This window comes from Macrotis lagotis, chromosome 6 (assembly GCF_037893015.1).
Source record: "Macrotis lagotis isolate mMagLag1 chromosome 6, bilby.v1.9.chrom.fasta, whole genome shotgun sequence".
Lineage (NCBI taxonomy): Eukaryota > Metazoa > Chordata > Mammalia > Peramelemorphia > Peramelidae > Macrotis > Macrotis lagotis.
Genome location: NC_133663.1, coordinates 31,607,458 through 31,623,783, shown reverse-complemented (window position 1 = coordinate 31,623,783; position 16,326 = coordinate 31,607,458). Strand labels below are relative to the sequence as shown.

At 37.9% G+C, this 16,326-nt stretch overlaps 1 protein-coding gene across 5 annotated transcripts in view; it reads left to right on the top strand.

Moving 5' to 3' along the window:
- Positions 1 to 16,326, top strand: part of TNIK (TRAF2 and NCK interacting kinase) — a 397,128-nt gene that overhangs the window by 190,291 nt on the left and 190,511 nt on the right. For all 5 annotated transcript variants that reach the window (XM_074190918.1, XM_074190919.1, XM_074190921.1 and 2 more), the window contains exon 3: positions 12,113 to 12,169. In XM_074190918.1, coding sequence (XP_074047019.1) covers positions 12,113 to 12,169 — 57 coding nt within the window. The remainder of the gene's footprint in view (positions 1 to 12,112; positions 12,170 to 16,326) is intronic.

Sequence of the window (16,326 nt, the reverse complement as noted above, 5' to 3'; positions counted from 1 at the left end):
TTTTCTTTTCTTTTTTTTAGGTTTTTGCAAGGCAGATGGGGTTAAGTGGCTTGCCCAAGGCCACACAGCTAGGTCATTATTAAGTGTCTGAGACCGGATTTGAGCCCAGGTCCTCCTGACTCCAGGGCTGGTGCTCTATCCCCTGCGCCACCTAGCTGCCTCTCATCCCTTCTTCTCAAAGAAAAACAGCAACATCCTGAGGGTGATGCCTTGACTTACATCAAGCAAAGCCTAGATGACTACCTGTTGGAGAGGCAGTGAGGGGATATATTTGGATGAGAAATAATTGGAGTCAGGTAGACTTGAGTTCAAGTCTTATCTCAGATGCGTAGAGGCTATGTCATTCAACTTCTCTGGACCTCAAGTTTTCCACCTGTAAAGTAGTAGTAGTAATAATAATAATAATAATAATAATAATAATGATAAATAGTTTCTGACTTATAGGGTTCTTATGAGGGGATTCACTTCAATAGCATCTGTACAGTATTTTTAAAAACCAAGTTTACTGACCTCAAATTACGAGGTTCTGATCATACTATGCCATTTTTATGTTAAAGTTTGCATGATAATATTAGAAAAATACAAGTATCAGATTTTTAAAATTTAGTTCGGGACTCATGGTCTAATGCTCATTGTGGTTTTATATTTTAGCAATATGACCATTTCCTAAATCCAACCTGCTGGGAGTTGTAACTTGATTGCATTTTGGAGAGAGAAACAAGCGACAAAGCAAAATAAAACAAAACCCTGAAATATTAGAAATGTCTGGAAGGGCTAAAAAATATTACTCCAAAATGGACATGGCTTCTCACTCCTAAATTAGGGTCATTGATTAGAACAGTTCAGGAATCCTAACCCAACTTTTTTTTAAAACAGTAATGCTGGTTTAGCAATTTTTTTCAATTAAAAGGAAAGGATCTTATTTAGCAAAGAATGGGGATGTGGCCTCTTGGTTGTTCCACAGACAGAGAAACATGCCAGATGGAAAGTGGATTTCTGGTCTAGTGGGCATCAGTCTTGCTAGTGTGACAAATGACCATTGGTGCTTGGGGCTTTGGAAATATGTCCCTCGTCTAAAAAAATGTAATTTCAAATTCCATTAGCAATGAAATACAGGAGTGGTGTTCTTCTAAGTGGTAGGAATCAAGCACTCTCAGAGAATAGCTCTGAAGTGAAATTTTAGGCTTCTTAGGAAGAAAGTCTAGGTTTGCAAAGAGTCCCATGAACATATCCTTCTCTCTTTCCCCCTCTCCTCATCACCCCAGTTTTCTGGTTGGAATCTTTCTTTAAAGTCTGCTCTTATGAGAACTACTACAATACCTGTGAATCACCCCTAAACTCCATTATTCTCTTTCTTTCTTGCTCAGCTAAAAATAAACTATTGGATATGATTTTGGTGTTAAGATCTAAACAGGAATTCAATGAGAGCAAACAGGTTTTCCTTTCCTTATCTGACTTTTGGGTTCATATTACTTAAGATTTGGTGGGGTTTCATTATGCTCTAGTTTCTTCTCTGCTGGCATTTGTTGGCTCTAATTAAATCTTCAGGAGGTTAGAAAAAGGGAGATTTGAGAGCCTCAGAAGTTTTGTCACTGTTTGCTCAAAATCCGATGTTCTTGTACCTTCCATGGTTCTGAGTGGTGTTTCTGAGAATAAGTCTCAACACAGAATACAACTGGTCTTGTTGGTGCTCCTGCTGCCCCAAGATTGCCCCCCAACCCATATCTGATCTACCGTTATTGTTGCCACTATAGTAGTATTGGGAGTGGATGTGTTTCTTTCCATTGGAAAACCTTTAGCTTCCTGCCTTATCCCCAACCTAGAGAGTGTCCTCTTAAACTATCATACAAGTTTTCTTATTAACTGACTCAATCAGTTCTTTAATATTCATTTATTAAGCTTGTATTCTAGGTCAATTGCTTCTGGGTGAAAAGATCCAGAGGCCTAGATTATCATCCCATTGAAATAAGTTTCTTGGAGTGAACCAGTACGACCATCTTAAATGGCCATGCCAATTTTTCATTAATTAATCTACTTCACAAGATTTCATTATTATGTACCATATACTTGAAAATAGAAAGAAAAAGGAAAGACATTATCTACAAGGAGGTGACAGTCTGCTGGAGGGAATCAATCAGTCCACTAAAAAGGATTTAATAAGTATCAGACTCTGTGCTAGGTCCTGAGAATACAAAGACAGAAGGTGAAACAGTCCTGTCCTCAAGGAACCTTTATTCCATTGAGAGAAAAATAAGAACATCATAGAGTTGCAAAGTGACTTGCCCAAGTCATAGAGCTGAGAAGTAACAAATCTGGGATTGGAACCCAATTCCGTACAAGGTAATGTGGTGAGAAGACCTGAAGGATTAGGACAGGAAGGCATTTGAGCTCATCCTTCAGGGATCTGAGGGGGTCTAAGAGGGAGAAGTGAAAGTCAAATGCATTCTAAGAATGGGGACATCTTGTACTAAGGGTGGAAATGAAATATGATATGGAAGGAACAGCAAATAGGACAGGTGGGCAAGAACTTGGGTATCATGGAAGGGAGGACTGTGTAAACAAGCCAAGAGAGAGCAAAGCCAGTGCCAACTAAGGACCTGGCTCTTGATGCTGGAGGTGGTAAGGAACCACTAGAATTATAAAGAGCCCATTGCTGTATTTGGGATGCCACGTGGTCTGAATTCTGTATGTACCTATCACAACCATAGAGGGAGAGATAAGGACTGAAATTGTTATGGATTTGGAGAAGTTCCAGGCAAGCAGCTTCTGTGTGTCACTTAGACTCTTTTTTTTTTTTAGGTTTTTGCAAGGCAAATGGGGTTAAGTGGCCTGCCCAAGGCCACACAGCTAGGTAATTATTAAGTGTCTGAGATCGGATTTGAACCCAGGTATTCCTGATTCCAAGGCCGGTCCTTTATCCACTAGCTGCCCCCTTGACTTAGACTCTTAAAAAGTTGCCTATGATATTCTTTTTGTTTGTTTTTTTGTTTGGTTTCATGGGTCAATGAGTTTAAGTGACTTGCCCAAGGTCACACAACTAGTCAACATTAAGTAACTGAGATTGGATTTGAACTCAGGAATTCCTGTCTCCAGTTCTGTCCACTGTACCACTTAACTTTTCTGCTGCCTATGATAGTGAGAGGGCAACTGGAGGAGTAGAAGAACTGAGTTCAAATCCAGACTCAGAAATTTAGCCCCTGTGTGACCCCCAGGGTTGGGCAAATGATAGAGTCTACCTCCCAAGGTTGTCCTGAAAATTAAATATTTATAAAGCACTTAGCACATTTGTTCTTCAGTCATGTTCAGCCCCTATTTGGGTTTTTCTTGGCAGAGACCCTAGTCATTTCCTTCTTCAGTTAAGGAAACTGAAGCAAACAGGGTGAGGTAACTTGCTCAGAGTCTCACAGGTAGTAGATGTCTCAGGTCAGATTTGAACTCAAGAAGGTGAGCCTTCTTGACTCCTGGTCTGATATTTTATCCAATGGACCACCTAGAAGCTCCATATTTCCTTGTACCTTGTAGATGCTATATAACATATCAACATTAGCTATTAAAATTATCTCCATCATGATGATTATCTTTCCCAGGGTTGCACAGTCTCGGTATGTGTTTGTATGTGTACATTAGACAAGACTGAAACCCAGGTCTTTTGCTACCCAGAAGGTTCTGGCTTTGTCTTCTCTCTCCTCACCACCATGCTTTGCTCTCATGTCAAGGGCATGTGTTTCCTATTCCCTAACAAAAACTCGGTGTCTGGCCATACTAGCCACACACGAACTGGGCTAAGGGTATGGGGAAGGATATAAAATATCTCTTTAAACCACTATTGGGAGGTGGAAGATAGTTGGCAAAGGATTTCTCAAGGACCCAAAGGGGGAAGACACAGTTTCAGTGTAAACACCCCCGATGATAAGAATTATTGATTCTAAAAAAAAAATGAATGCTTGTTTATTGCCTCTTCTGAGCACAGCCAGCTCATGGTTTACTATTCCATCAGGAAAAGGGAAGACAGAGCTGGAGAAGTTTTCATTTAGCAGGGCAGAGTTGAGCCATCATTTTCACTCCAGTAATTTTGTCTTCCCTCTGCTTGCCCAGGTTAGCAATGTATGAGAAAGTGAATCCAAATGCCCCTTGTTGGCTCTCTTCTCCCCTTGGGGCCAGAAACTGTGCTCCAGTGACCGAGTTTAGTTCCTGTCACTTGTAAAAGCTGTTTAGGGAACAAATAGTGCTAGTGGTTCCATATGGCCATGTGATTTCATTTCCATTTTTTTCCCCCACAGAAATAAGGTGAGTCCAAATAACCTGGTTTATTGATGAATCTTAGCTTCTTCAGTAAAAAGCATATTGAAAAAGAGCCTGCCAAACAATCATCTCAGAATTTCTGAATTGGAAGGGACTTTGATAACCATTTTGTTGTTGTTTGATAGTTTTCAGTTATGTCTGACTCTTTGTGACCGCATTTGGGGTTTTCTTGGCAGATACTTGGAATTGTTTGCCATCTTATTCTCCAGCTCATCTTACAGATGAGGAAATTGAGGTCAACAGGGTTAAGTGACTTGTCCAGGGTCATTTAGCAGGGCACAGTTGAACCATCATTTTCCAGTAAGTTAGTTCATATTTGAGGTAGATTTACTTAGGAAGATGAGTTTTCCCGACTCTGTCCATTACATCAATTCACTGCCCTGTCCAACCCTTTCTCCATAATCAAACATCTATATGTGCCTATGCTTAAAGACCTCCAGTCTTCTTTGAGCAACTTCTATGAGACTGATTTCATTTCATGTTGAGTCCCTATTCCGGACTCTTATGTTGAGTCTCACTTCTGGACTCCTTCAATCTTCCCCAGGTGAGCATTGGAGGGGCAGGAGACAAGGATGACAATGGAGCCGAGTACTCCATCAAGATCTCCAAGTGTTCCATTTATTCACCAAAACACCAGTGCCTAAATATCTTTACAGTCTCTAATCCACTCCCATCCCCATGGCACTTAACAAGAGAAGACTGATATTCAAGGACACCAGGTGGAGATAATTCATAACACTCCCAAACACAAAGGTTCCCAACAGTTTCATAGTGGGATGGAAAAAGAGTCAGCTAGAGATTTTAGTGGTCCTGAAATCCACGTTTCCCCATTCTGGATCCCAATAGCATTATATCTAGATAGCAACCTAGAAGGCATCTAAAGAACAAACTCTCCCAGGGATATTATAGAGAGGGATATGACTGAAAGGGTTGGAAAGATTAATCTTAAAGGTCTCTTTCAACTCTGATTCTATAATTTTGTGCAATTCATATAAGACATTTTTTAGCATCTGATGCCATTACATGATCAATGATCAAGGTGGAAAAATCTCTAGAGTTTGTGTCCCATGAAAATTCATTGAAAGAACTGGGGATGTTTGCCTAGAGAAAAAGAATATTGGAGTTAAGGTATCAAGTACAAAGAGTGGTTCTCTCTGGTGGATATTCTCTATATCTTTCCAGATTCAGACCTCTGCAAATAAAAATGCAGTCATATTTATACTTTGCCATTTTGAGTCCCTGGAGGAGAGGGACTATATTGCCTTTGTTATTTGGATTTTCAGCATTTAATACTGTTGCTTTTGCTCATATATTCACTTTAATAGCTATCCTTCATATTTGAATGGCTATCCTTTGTAGGAAATTGGACTTTTGCTGCTTGCCCCCCCCCCCCCAAAAGCAGAATTGGTCATAGGTGGAAGATGGAAATGAAAGGCAAATAACCAGATCAGTGTAAGGAAAATCTCCCTAACAATTAGGGCTATCTAAAAGCAGACTGGGCTGCCCCAAGAGATAACGAGGTTACTCTCTGTAGAAGTCTCCACATTTGGATGATCACTTGTTGGGTAGGCATAGAGGTACTCTTGTACAGATATGGACTCATGGCCACCATTCCTTATCTAAAAAATGAAAGCCTAGCAGAAGATAGCTTCTATCTTAGGGCTCTAAGGCTAGGAGGCCGTTTCAGGGTGTGCTCTCACAAGAGCTAATTGTTAAGTTTCAATGTAAGCCTTTACCCCCTTGAAAATCAGTAAGTGCTATAAATCAGAGCTTGATTTTTTTTTATTGTCTAATCTTAAAAAGTGATGGAAAAATATTAATGGTGTCAAACTTAAAATGATGTCACTCGTATGTGTTCTTTTTCAGAGTCAGTTCTTACATGTCCAGCACCTTGCTATCTCTCCTATAAATATCCTTCCAGCAGTTTTCACTGGCACATGTAATGTCATTACAATTCTCTAGGCTTTTGGAAAGTAGTCTTAAGTGTCAGTCACATATGAGATTTCATGACCTTCCAGATAAAATGGAAGCCTATTTTTCTTTTTCTGATATTCTTCTTATCATTAATGATTAATTTTTAAGTTTTGTGATGATCAAGACATATCTGTGAATTCATCAGTCAATTAGTAATCATTTATTAAACACTTAAGTCCCTGACACTAGGTATCCTAAATTCATAAGAAAGCATCTTGGAGATCTCCTAGTCCTGACTCATTAGTTTATAGATAAACGGAGAATCTCAGAGGTTAAACTGACTTGCTTAAAGTCAGCGGAAATGGAAGTTGAACCCCAATCCTTTGCTGCTTCCCCTTTTTAGGGTAGGACATGCCCCTCTACTCTGAATTCTCCCCCCCCCCCACATTCTCAGATGTCCCTTGACTCCTGATATAGTTCACATTGTACATAGTTAATAAATGTATTTTGAGTAATTGCATGAATCTGTAGACATTCACAGAAGATGGCCATGCCATCTACTAACTCCATTATGCGATGAGCAACTCTGTCATTTTTTGCTATTTCTTCTTTGAAACCAAATCATCTTAATTCCTATTGACAATCTCCATGGGCACTTTTGGGTTAGTTGCAACATCTGAGAATTGGGCTGGTTGGAGAGGAAGTCCCCCTTAGACACATGGATGTGAGTGATGGAGAGTGCTGGTATTAGCACAAATGGCCCCAGGCTAGGCTCCTTATGTGCTTATCAGAGCCCTGGCAAACCAAGGGCAGACCTAAAATGTATGTGTCTCTCTGCCTTATATGGCCATGGCTTGATTATGAAAGCATGAATAGAGCAGCAGGGACAGATTCAGATGTGTGACCTAGAAATAAACATATTCCTTATCCCATCACAAGCCCCCAGAGTAAAACTCATGCCTCAGGCTATCTGCTGAAAAGCTCTCTTGATAATTCTAAGATAGATTTGGGAGGAGGAGGAGGGAGAGGACTAGGAAGCAATGTATGGCTCATAAACAGCTGAAACCTATATGGTTTCTCCCCTTATACCTACCCTATCCCCCCCCAAAAAAGCCACAACAATATCTGGGGTATTTTTCTTTCTTTTACCTTCATCTTCAGAGAAGGGTATGTGTTAGAGGTGAGAAGAAGGAGGGACTAAAATATAAATTGCCAACCACTTCAGAAACTTAGAACTTTTTGATAAGTCTTTAAATTTTTTAATTTTTTTCTTTTATTTTTAATTGATGAAATAAAACAAGCATTTCTGTAGTTTATATAATAAAAATATGATTGTATACGAAAGTGCAAATATACTGTATACAATTTACTATTCTTTTAAAATTTACAATAAAATTATCATTTTAAGTTCCTTTTCTTCCACTCTCCTCCTTATATCTACCCTATCCCCCCCCCAAAAAACCACAACAATATCTGGGGTGTTTTTCTTTCTTTTACCTTCATCTTCAGAGAAGGGGTATGTGTTAGAGGTGGGAAGGAGGGACTAGAATATAAACCACTAGCCACATTTGAAACTTGGAACCTTTTGATAGGTTTTTAAATTTTTTAATTGCTTTTCTCTTTTATTTTTAATTGATGCAATAAAACAAGCATTTCCATAGCTTATATGGTAAAAATATGATTGCACACAAAACTGCAAATATGCTGTGCACAATTTGCTATTCTTTTCAAATTTACAATAAAATTATCATTTTAAATTCCTTTTCTTCCACTTCCCCCCATCCTAGAGATGGTTATCATTAAGACACAACTACACACACACACACACACACACGTGTGTGTATATATATATATATATAAAATTATTGTATATATATATATATAAAATTATTCCATAAATTCTTTTATTTATCAGTACTTTCTTTGGATGCAGATATCATCTGTCTTCATATGTCCGTTATAGTTAATTTGAACATTTTGTCAGATTCTCAATTACAACTGAATTGTTTTAAAATAATTTTATTTAAATTTTGAATTCTATATTATTTTACTCTCTTCTTCCACCATTCTTGAGAAGGCAAGAAATTTTATTTTGATTTTTACCTATAAGGTTACAGTGAGCATATTTCCATTTTAGCCATGTGGCAAAAGAATACACAAAATAGAGTATGCTTCAGTCTATCAAATGCTTTTTAGAGAAGAATAGCATCCTGTATTTGTTACTGATCAGAAATATGACAAACAGCAACTTCATTGTGAGGGAGGAAGTGAGCGACTGACCAAATGGGAGTTGTTGGAGGGGTGGTTAGTGACAGAAAAGCCATACCACATTGAGTAAGCAAAAACTTCCATTTCCGTTTTCCCAATCTCTGGGATTGGTGTGCTCCTTTCCATTTTGTTTTTGGGACCCAGTGACATTATCTCCTGACACATTTGGGCTGCCAGTGGCTTTTTGAGACTTTTCTGAAAGCATTTTTTTTTGCCCCCCCCCCCCCAGATGACCACCATCATGTGACTTTGTCAGCAGGGGACTATTTTAGCCCACAGAGCTAACTCACATAGTCGACATAATAAATACTTGTTCTCTTCCTTACCTCCTGTCACTATCACTTGGGCCCTAGATCCCTCCCATATAACAAAGAAAAACAGTTAAGCAAGGCAAAGAAAGTGATTGCATCTGACACCATAAGTAGTCATCCAGAACTTCAATTCACCACTTGCCTCCTGAGAAGAAAGAATTGTCTGTCCCCTGAAACCAAGATTACTCATTGCATCCCATTCTGGTGTTTTTAGCTCAGTTTTCATATGCAGTATTTGGTCATTAAGTATGTTCATTGCTTTTTCCAGAACACCCCAAACCTTCTCTTAAATTCACTTGAAAAAGTAATATACCTGAGACCTAAATTTAGTTTACAGGTCTGTTCTTTAAACTTAATTATCTGTGTTTATGTCATATTTCCTACTGGTTATATGTGTTTCCATTTTGACATTTATGTATTCTCCGGTGTTTTGTATGAGGCCCAACATGCTCCACATATTTCAAAAATTCTTGTTTGATTGAAATACAAATAAAGGATAATTTCTGAATTTTCATTTCAACATCTAAATGTTAAGACAAAAAGTCGAAATTCCTTTATGTTATGGACTACAAATGACCAGTTTAGTTTTATTCTCCTCGTTGAGTGACCTATGACGAGGAAGGTTTATAGGAAAACCATCTCTATTTTTGCTCATCAAGAAGAGTGACACAGGAAATTAAGCGGTTTTATTCAGAAACTGGATGATTGGAAGAAGATGGTGTCTTTGATCATTAAGTTAACCAGTCCTCCTGTCTATGGTTTCTTATTCATCTCTGCATCTATGAATTCTTGACATTCCCCCTGAAGGGTTTGCCAATAATCTCGATCCTAATGTGGCGTGATGTCCCTCGGTGTAGGAGACAGCCCATTCTCAGCCTGGCTTCCCTGTTCTCTTCTCAGCATCAAAGTCTGACAGCTCGGCTCAGGTCAACTGGATTTCTGTGGGCGAGTTTGGAGACCCCTCCCCAAGGACTGAGTTCTGTCTGCTAATTGCCCCATTTCTGAGAGCTCGTTGAGACTCCAGTAGAGATTCCAAGGTAGCTAATTCAGTCATTTAGCCAGGCCTAAAGTGAACTTTGACTGTGTATGGAAACAAACAGAAAATGAAAGGAACAAACCTGAAATCCCTGGGGTCCTCATGTCCTTTATTTCTGTGTTATTTCTTCTAACATTAGAAGTTCAAAACCAAAAGCAAAGCGTATGTTATTTACTTACCAATATAATCTTGGGTTCTCCTTTCTCCCTCTTCTTCCCCAAGGAGAACACTATTTTGTATTTTTTTCATTTGATAGATCTTAATTTAAATCCCCAGTGTCTATCATAGAGTCTTGCAAAAGAGTAGGGACTTCATAAATTCTTGAATGGAATTGAATTGAATAAAGCTTAATCCATTTAGCAATAAGATCTGGGTCAAGTTAGAGGTCAAGGTGTCTGTCCTTTAAATGAAAAGTTTTCAATTTAGTGACTTTTATTTAAAAACCAAACATGGTTTCCCTTGAGATCCATTCACATTTACTATGACCTCTGGCTCCTAGCTCAGCATTAGTGCTCCCTTCTTTGGACTGCATATACCTTAGGGTATATTGAAATAAATATATATATTAGGGATTTGTACAAGGATGTTTCAAGCACTTATAGCCTCCTCTGTCTTCAGTTCTTATTTCTATTCATATTCCCATCTGACAGCTATAGAGAATTTGTTTTCTTTTTTTTTTAAATTTTTTTCCTCCAATTATATGATAAAAACAATATTTAAAATTTATTGTTTGGTTTTTTTAAGTTTTGAGTTCCAAATTCTTTTTTCCCCTCCCTTCTCCCTGATATGGTGAACAATGTAATATAGGTTGGAAGTTTATAAATTTTCTCTTAGAATTGACTCGGGATGGGAAGAGAAAGAGGAGAGAGGAAGAGGAAGAAGAATAAGAGGGGGGTGAGACAGAGGGAGAGGAGGAGGGAGAGGGAAAGGGGAGAGAGAAGGAAAGAGAGGGGGGAGAGAAGGAGAGAGAGAGAGAGAGAGAGAGAGAGAGAGAGAGAGAGAGAGAGAGAGAGAGAGAGAGAGAGACTACCAGAACTTTGGTCAAGGGAAGTAGATACACTTGGCTTCCAAATAACTTGGGCAAGTTTTTTTCCCATCACTAGCCTCACTGTGTTCTAGATGTCTCTGTTCTCTTTTTTCTCTAATTTCTATGATTTTTTGACAGGCCATTTGATGAAAGGCACTTGACTAAGGGAAATTGCAAATTGTTTGCTTTTATGAAATTTTATCTCCATGAAGTCACATTCACTTACGTCCTCACTAGGTGTTCTGCACACACAAGATGCATACAGAATAATTGTAGGTCATCTGAGAGAAAAAGGACGGTTTGGGAGATCATGAAAATCCTCTTGTGGTAGTTGGTCCTTGAGTGGAGGTGGTCCTTGAGTGAAGTCTTAAAGGAATCCAGGGAAGACAAAAGCCAAAAAGGAGGTGCTAGAGAGTTCTAGGTATCAAGAACAGCTAGTCCAAAGGCAAAATACAAGAAACAGCTAATGGGTCAGAGTTAGAGGCTCCTAATGTGTGTAGAGAAGAATAACCTTCTAAGAATACTAGAAAATTAGAATGGAGCCAGGTTATAAATGCCCAGCAAATGTTTGTTTGATACCATATGAAATAGGGAGCCAGTGCAGCATAGTGAGTAGAGGGGTGACATAGAGAACCAGAAGGGAGTCTTCAGGAAAGGGTTTGTGTGAGAGGTGGTATCTGAGCTGGGTTTTGAAATACCTGTACTTGGACCAGATAAGAAGAAAGATTCTGGATCTTCCGCATAGTTTCTAATGGTGGTTTTCATTTCTAGTATCTGTGTCTAAATAGGTCGAAATCTTGAGTTGTTAGGTCATTATTTTTTGAGCCAGTCCATGGCATCAGGTTTGGCAAACCAACTATGTAAATCTGGTGCTCACTGGATGGGGAGACAAGAAGGTGCAATGGATAGAGCACAGTGCTTGGAGCAAGTCACTTTGGGCAAGTCCTTTGGGCAAGTCTGGTGCCTCGGATTCCCTATGGGGGATGGATTCAGCTGTGGGAAAGCCATGATCTCTGCTCCGGGCTTCGCTGATTGGCGGTAGAGTTAGGAAATTGTAGGAAGGCACCAGGGTATTCCTATTTTACCTTGATGCTCCCACTGGTCCTGTGCTCTGGGACTTGGGTCATGGAATTGATAATTGATTCATACCTATGAATTCAAATTGAATACACCCACATATTTGACATTTCTATGAATTTTCCGAGAGCTAATTTACTTCCTCCCAAATTAATGCTCTGTATTCTTTCTTTTCAGGGTCGTCATGTTAAAACTGGACAGCTTGCTGCTATTAAAGTCATGGATGTCACTGGGGTAATGTATCTGTTTCTTTTTTCCCTAATCTTTTCACCAGCTCCCCAGAACTTTGGGATGAGAGATGTATTCACTTAGTGACTTTAGAAAGTGTCTTGTTACAGAAGAATATGTTTCTTACGCACTTAAGGTATCACATCCTTTGGGCTCAATGTACATAATTTCCCAATTGTAGCAGGAGACACAACCTAAGTTTTTTATTCACAGATACCTCAAGTCAATTAAGTACCACATGGGTTATGATGAGTGATGTGAACCTGCCATTTACATTGAACATAGTAAGGTATTCTGTACACACAAGAACATAGTAAGGTATCCTGTACACACAAGAACATAGGAAGGGATCCTGTACACACAAGAACATAGGAAGGTATTCTGTACACACAAGATACATATAGAATAATTGTAGGTCATCTGAGAGTAAAAACGATGGTTTGGGAGATCATGAAAATCCTCTTACAGAAGGTGGTCCTTGAGCAAAGTCTTAAAGGAATCCAGGGAAGACAAGAGGCAAAAAGGAGGTGCTAGAGAGTTCTAGGTATCGGGAACAAAACTGAAATGAAGAATTAGAATTTTCAAGTTTTAAAATAATGTTAAAATCAAAGAAGATACATACATATTCACAAACATATGTGTGAATTTACATGTGTACATATATTTTCTATTGACATATACAAACCTATTCATATTTAGGCGTTATATATGAATGTGTATGGGTATGTGTAGAATTCATGCGTGAACACAAGCCTACACTCATATGTGTCTATCACATGTATACACATGTGATGTGTATGTCATATATATATCCATACCCATGTGCATTCTGTTGGGGATTGTCATCTATAATAGTAATGGAACTAAGGTGGAAGAAATCTGAGGATAAATTATAATGGCTCTCTCATATCTCTTTGCAAGAGAAAGTCTTAGTTTTTTGTGCTGTTTTCAAATGCTTATAATAATATCTAACCTCAAATACTTATAATAATTAAAATCCATTGCTTTTTTATATACTATCTTGCTTGGATGAACAAAGGCAAACTGAAGAATAGAATTCATTCTGTGTTTTAAAAGCAATTACTATGCCTTACTCCCATTCCTTTTGTTGACTTTATTTAAAATATTTTAATACATTTTGGAATATAGAAAAATCCTTAGACTGTTGAAAGACCTCAGTGGACATGAATGTCATGCTAATATATTTTGTATTGTTTTGGGAACTTTGCAGAGAGATCTTTCAACTACAACTAAGTAAATACATGAAAATGAGAGAGAGAAAAGATTTAAGTTGGACGCGAAAGCAGATTATCCAAGCTAAATAGACTTTAATAAATATTCCCACAAAAATATCAAGAACTCTTCTATTTGAAAACAGAAGTCAGACCACTGGGCTGTCTGGCCCTATTCTCAGATGCTTCCAGTGGCTGTTTTGTAGAAGATACTGGGAACTGACTGCCAGGATATCATCTGTTATGGACCATCTTTGACCCCCCCTCCCTTAAATTATTGATTCCCCATTCATCTGGATGTATCTGTTAGATCATTCCTATATTTTGCCTTATTCCACATGTTGCTCAGCTGCTCTTTATTCTTAGTTCCCTAAGAAAACTTCAAATGAGCCTGAAGGTGAAATCCTTAACAGTTATTTATCATAGAGTCATACAATTCCAGAACTGGAAGATAACTCAGAGGTTATGCCATAGAACCGCATTACTTGATAGATGAAAAAAAAGATGCCCAGAAAGGAGACGTGAGTTGATCAACATCATTGTCTAGTAGATAAAAAAGCCATGTTATTCTAGCATGAAAATAAGAATTGCAGTTCACATTTAGATGATACTTAAGTTCTGAATGACACGTTATATACATTATATTACTTGGACATTAAAACAACCTACCTATCAGGTAGGTGTTGTTAGCATTCCCATTTAATGTACAAGGAAATGGAGCCCTAAACAAATTAAATGGCTTGCGTATGTTCAATTACTAATCATTAGCTGAAGCAAGATTTGAACTTAGGTCTTCCTGATCCACGAGTTCAATACTAAATGATATATTCATATCTATTTTCATTGGATATTAGATTCACAGCTGGAAGGGATCTTAAAGATCATCTAGTACAACTTTATTATCTGTCAGAGAAAAAAACCCACAGTCTCCCAAAGAGAAGGAAGTTGGCTAAAGGCCCTATAGCTGGAAAATGACAGAGCCAGATGACCCTAGGCTTTCATTCATAGTTCTATAAAGATTTATAATTATTTTCAATGTTTACCAGAAAGAGAGAAATGATTGCAGGAATTCTTAGCAGAGGGTCAATGGATAGATTTCATGGGATCCATAAACTCAACTGGGTGAAAAAAACAATAAATCTTTATATTTACTAACCTAGGTTTCATTTGTAATTCTGTGCATTTTGTTTTATGTAATTAAATGCATGATTCTGAAAAGAGTTCTCAAGGTCTCCCTGGACACTGCCAGAGAAGGCCAAACAAGGTTCAGCACTCCTGGTTCATACAACTTCTTCATTGTGTAGTTGGTGACGCTGAAGCTCTTGGAGCCAAATAGAAGAAGGCTAAGCCTTCTTTTTTTTTGTTTTTTTTTTGCAAGGCAATGGAGTTAAGTGACTTGCCCAAGGTCACACAGCTAAGTAATTATTAATTTCTGAGGCTAGATTTGAACTCAAGTCCTTCTGACTCTAAGGCCAGTGCTCTATCCACTGCATCACCTAGCTTTCTAAAGCCTAAGCCATCTTCTGTAGAGAGATAAAGTGATTTGCTCAAAGTACATTATTTACTTAATCATTGCAGACTAGAATGTTACATGAGAATTTAAGCTCCCTGAAACTAGGGACTGTTCCTTTTTATCTCTGAATTTCTATCTTCCAGACTTCATAGAGGCAAATGTATGTACAACACAGCTCCAGTCAATTGTTAAATCTTCAGGATAAAATCTCTATGCCTCAAAAATTAGCAAATGCTATAAATCATGACTTGAATGATTGTTTTGTTGATTTTTCTAGACTCAAGAAAGTGATGAATTAAATGTTAATAATTTTTTGTAGATTAAATTTAAAAGTACATCATGGGTACAGGTTTTTGGTCTGTTTGGAAGGGAATTGGAGAGTCAGTTATTGAGCATCTACTATCACAACAGTGTCTATTGACTATTTAATAAATATTTATTAAATTGGAAGGCATGTAAATTAGAAAATAAGGAGCATCAAAATCAAATCCTTTCTTTTTTTTTGAAAGAAATTCCTTTATAAAGCAAGACAATTTTAGCCCCTGTGATAATTTGTACATTAATTGGGAAGTTTTCCTGAAACATAGCTATGCTGATTTCCTTGAATGAGATGAGTACACTATTGAGGGGAAAATATTTATCATATATAGAATATATACCCAAATACATATGGACATATGTGTGTGTAAACTGCATTCACACATTTTATCCTCACCACCTAGCTCTTTTCAGATGAATTCTGATACCAATCAGCCCTTAACTCACCTCTGATCCATTGTCCCTATAGTTCCATTCCACAGGAGCTATTCATTCTCATGTCATTCTGAGCTGGACCTGAGATCAATCATAATTCTGACTCTATTTTCTGCTGCTGTTTGTGGCATATTTAAGAAGTTGCAGAACCATGAGATTGTTGCTCCATCAGCTTTATGGAAATTTAGCAAAGAAAATAATGGTCTGTCCCAAAGTCAATATTTTCAATTTACAGTGCTATTGCAAGTAGAACTTGGTCTTCCTGTTGTCCCATGTCTGCCAGAACCATACATAGTATGGCCCATTCCAAGAAAAGTCCAGATAGAAGTCAGTTCATCTTTGACCCAACATCCTGGAAAATACCAACCTGGTTCACATCTCTTATTTTGCCCTCTTGATGATGGTAGTCAAAGTATATTTCCAGTAGAAAACTCCCATAAAAATAAGCTTTTCCCACAAATACTGTTTTTTTTCATTAAATGGGATGAAACATTGCAAGTTTCCCCCCACAAATTGTTTTAGTTCAATGCTCTAAGGACCCCTAGAATCTCAGAGAAGAAAAATGGTCACAGAGGTCAACTACTTTAACCTATATTTGAAAACCCCCTTAAAACACTGAAATAAAATAATACTGCTAGTAATATCAATGATCAATGATAATAATA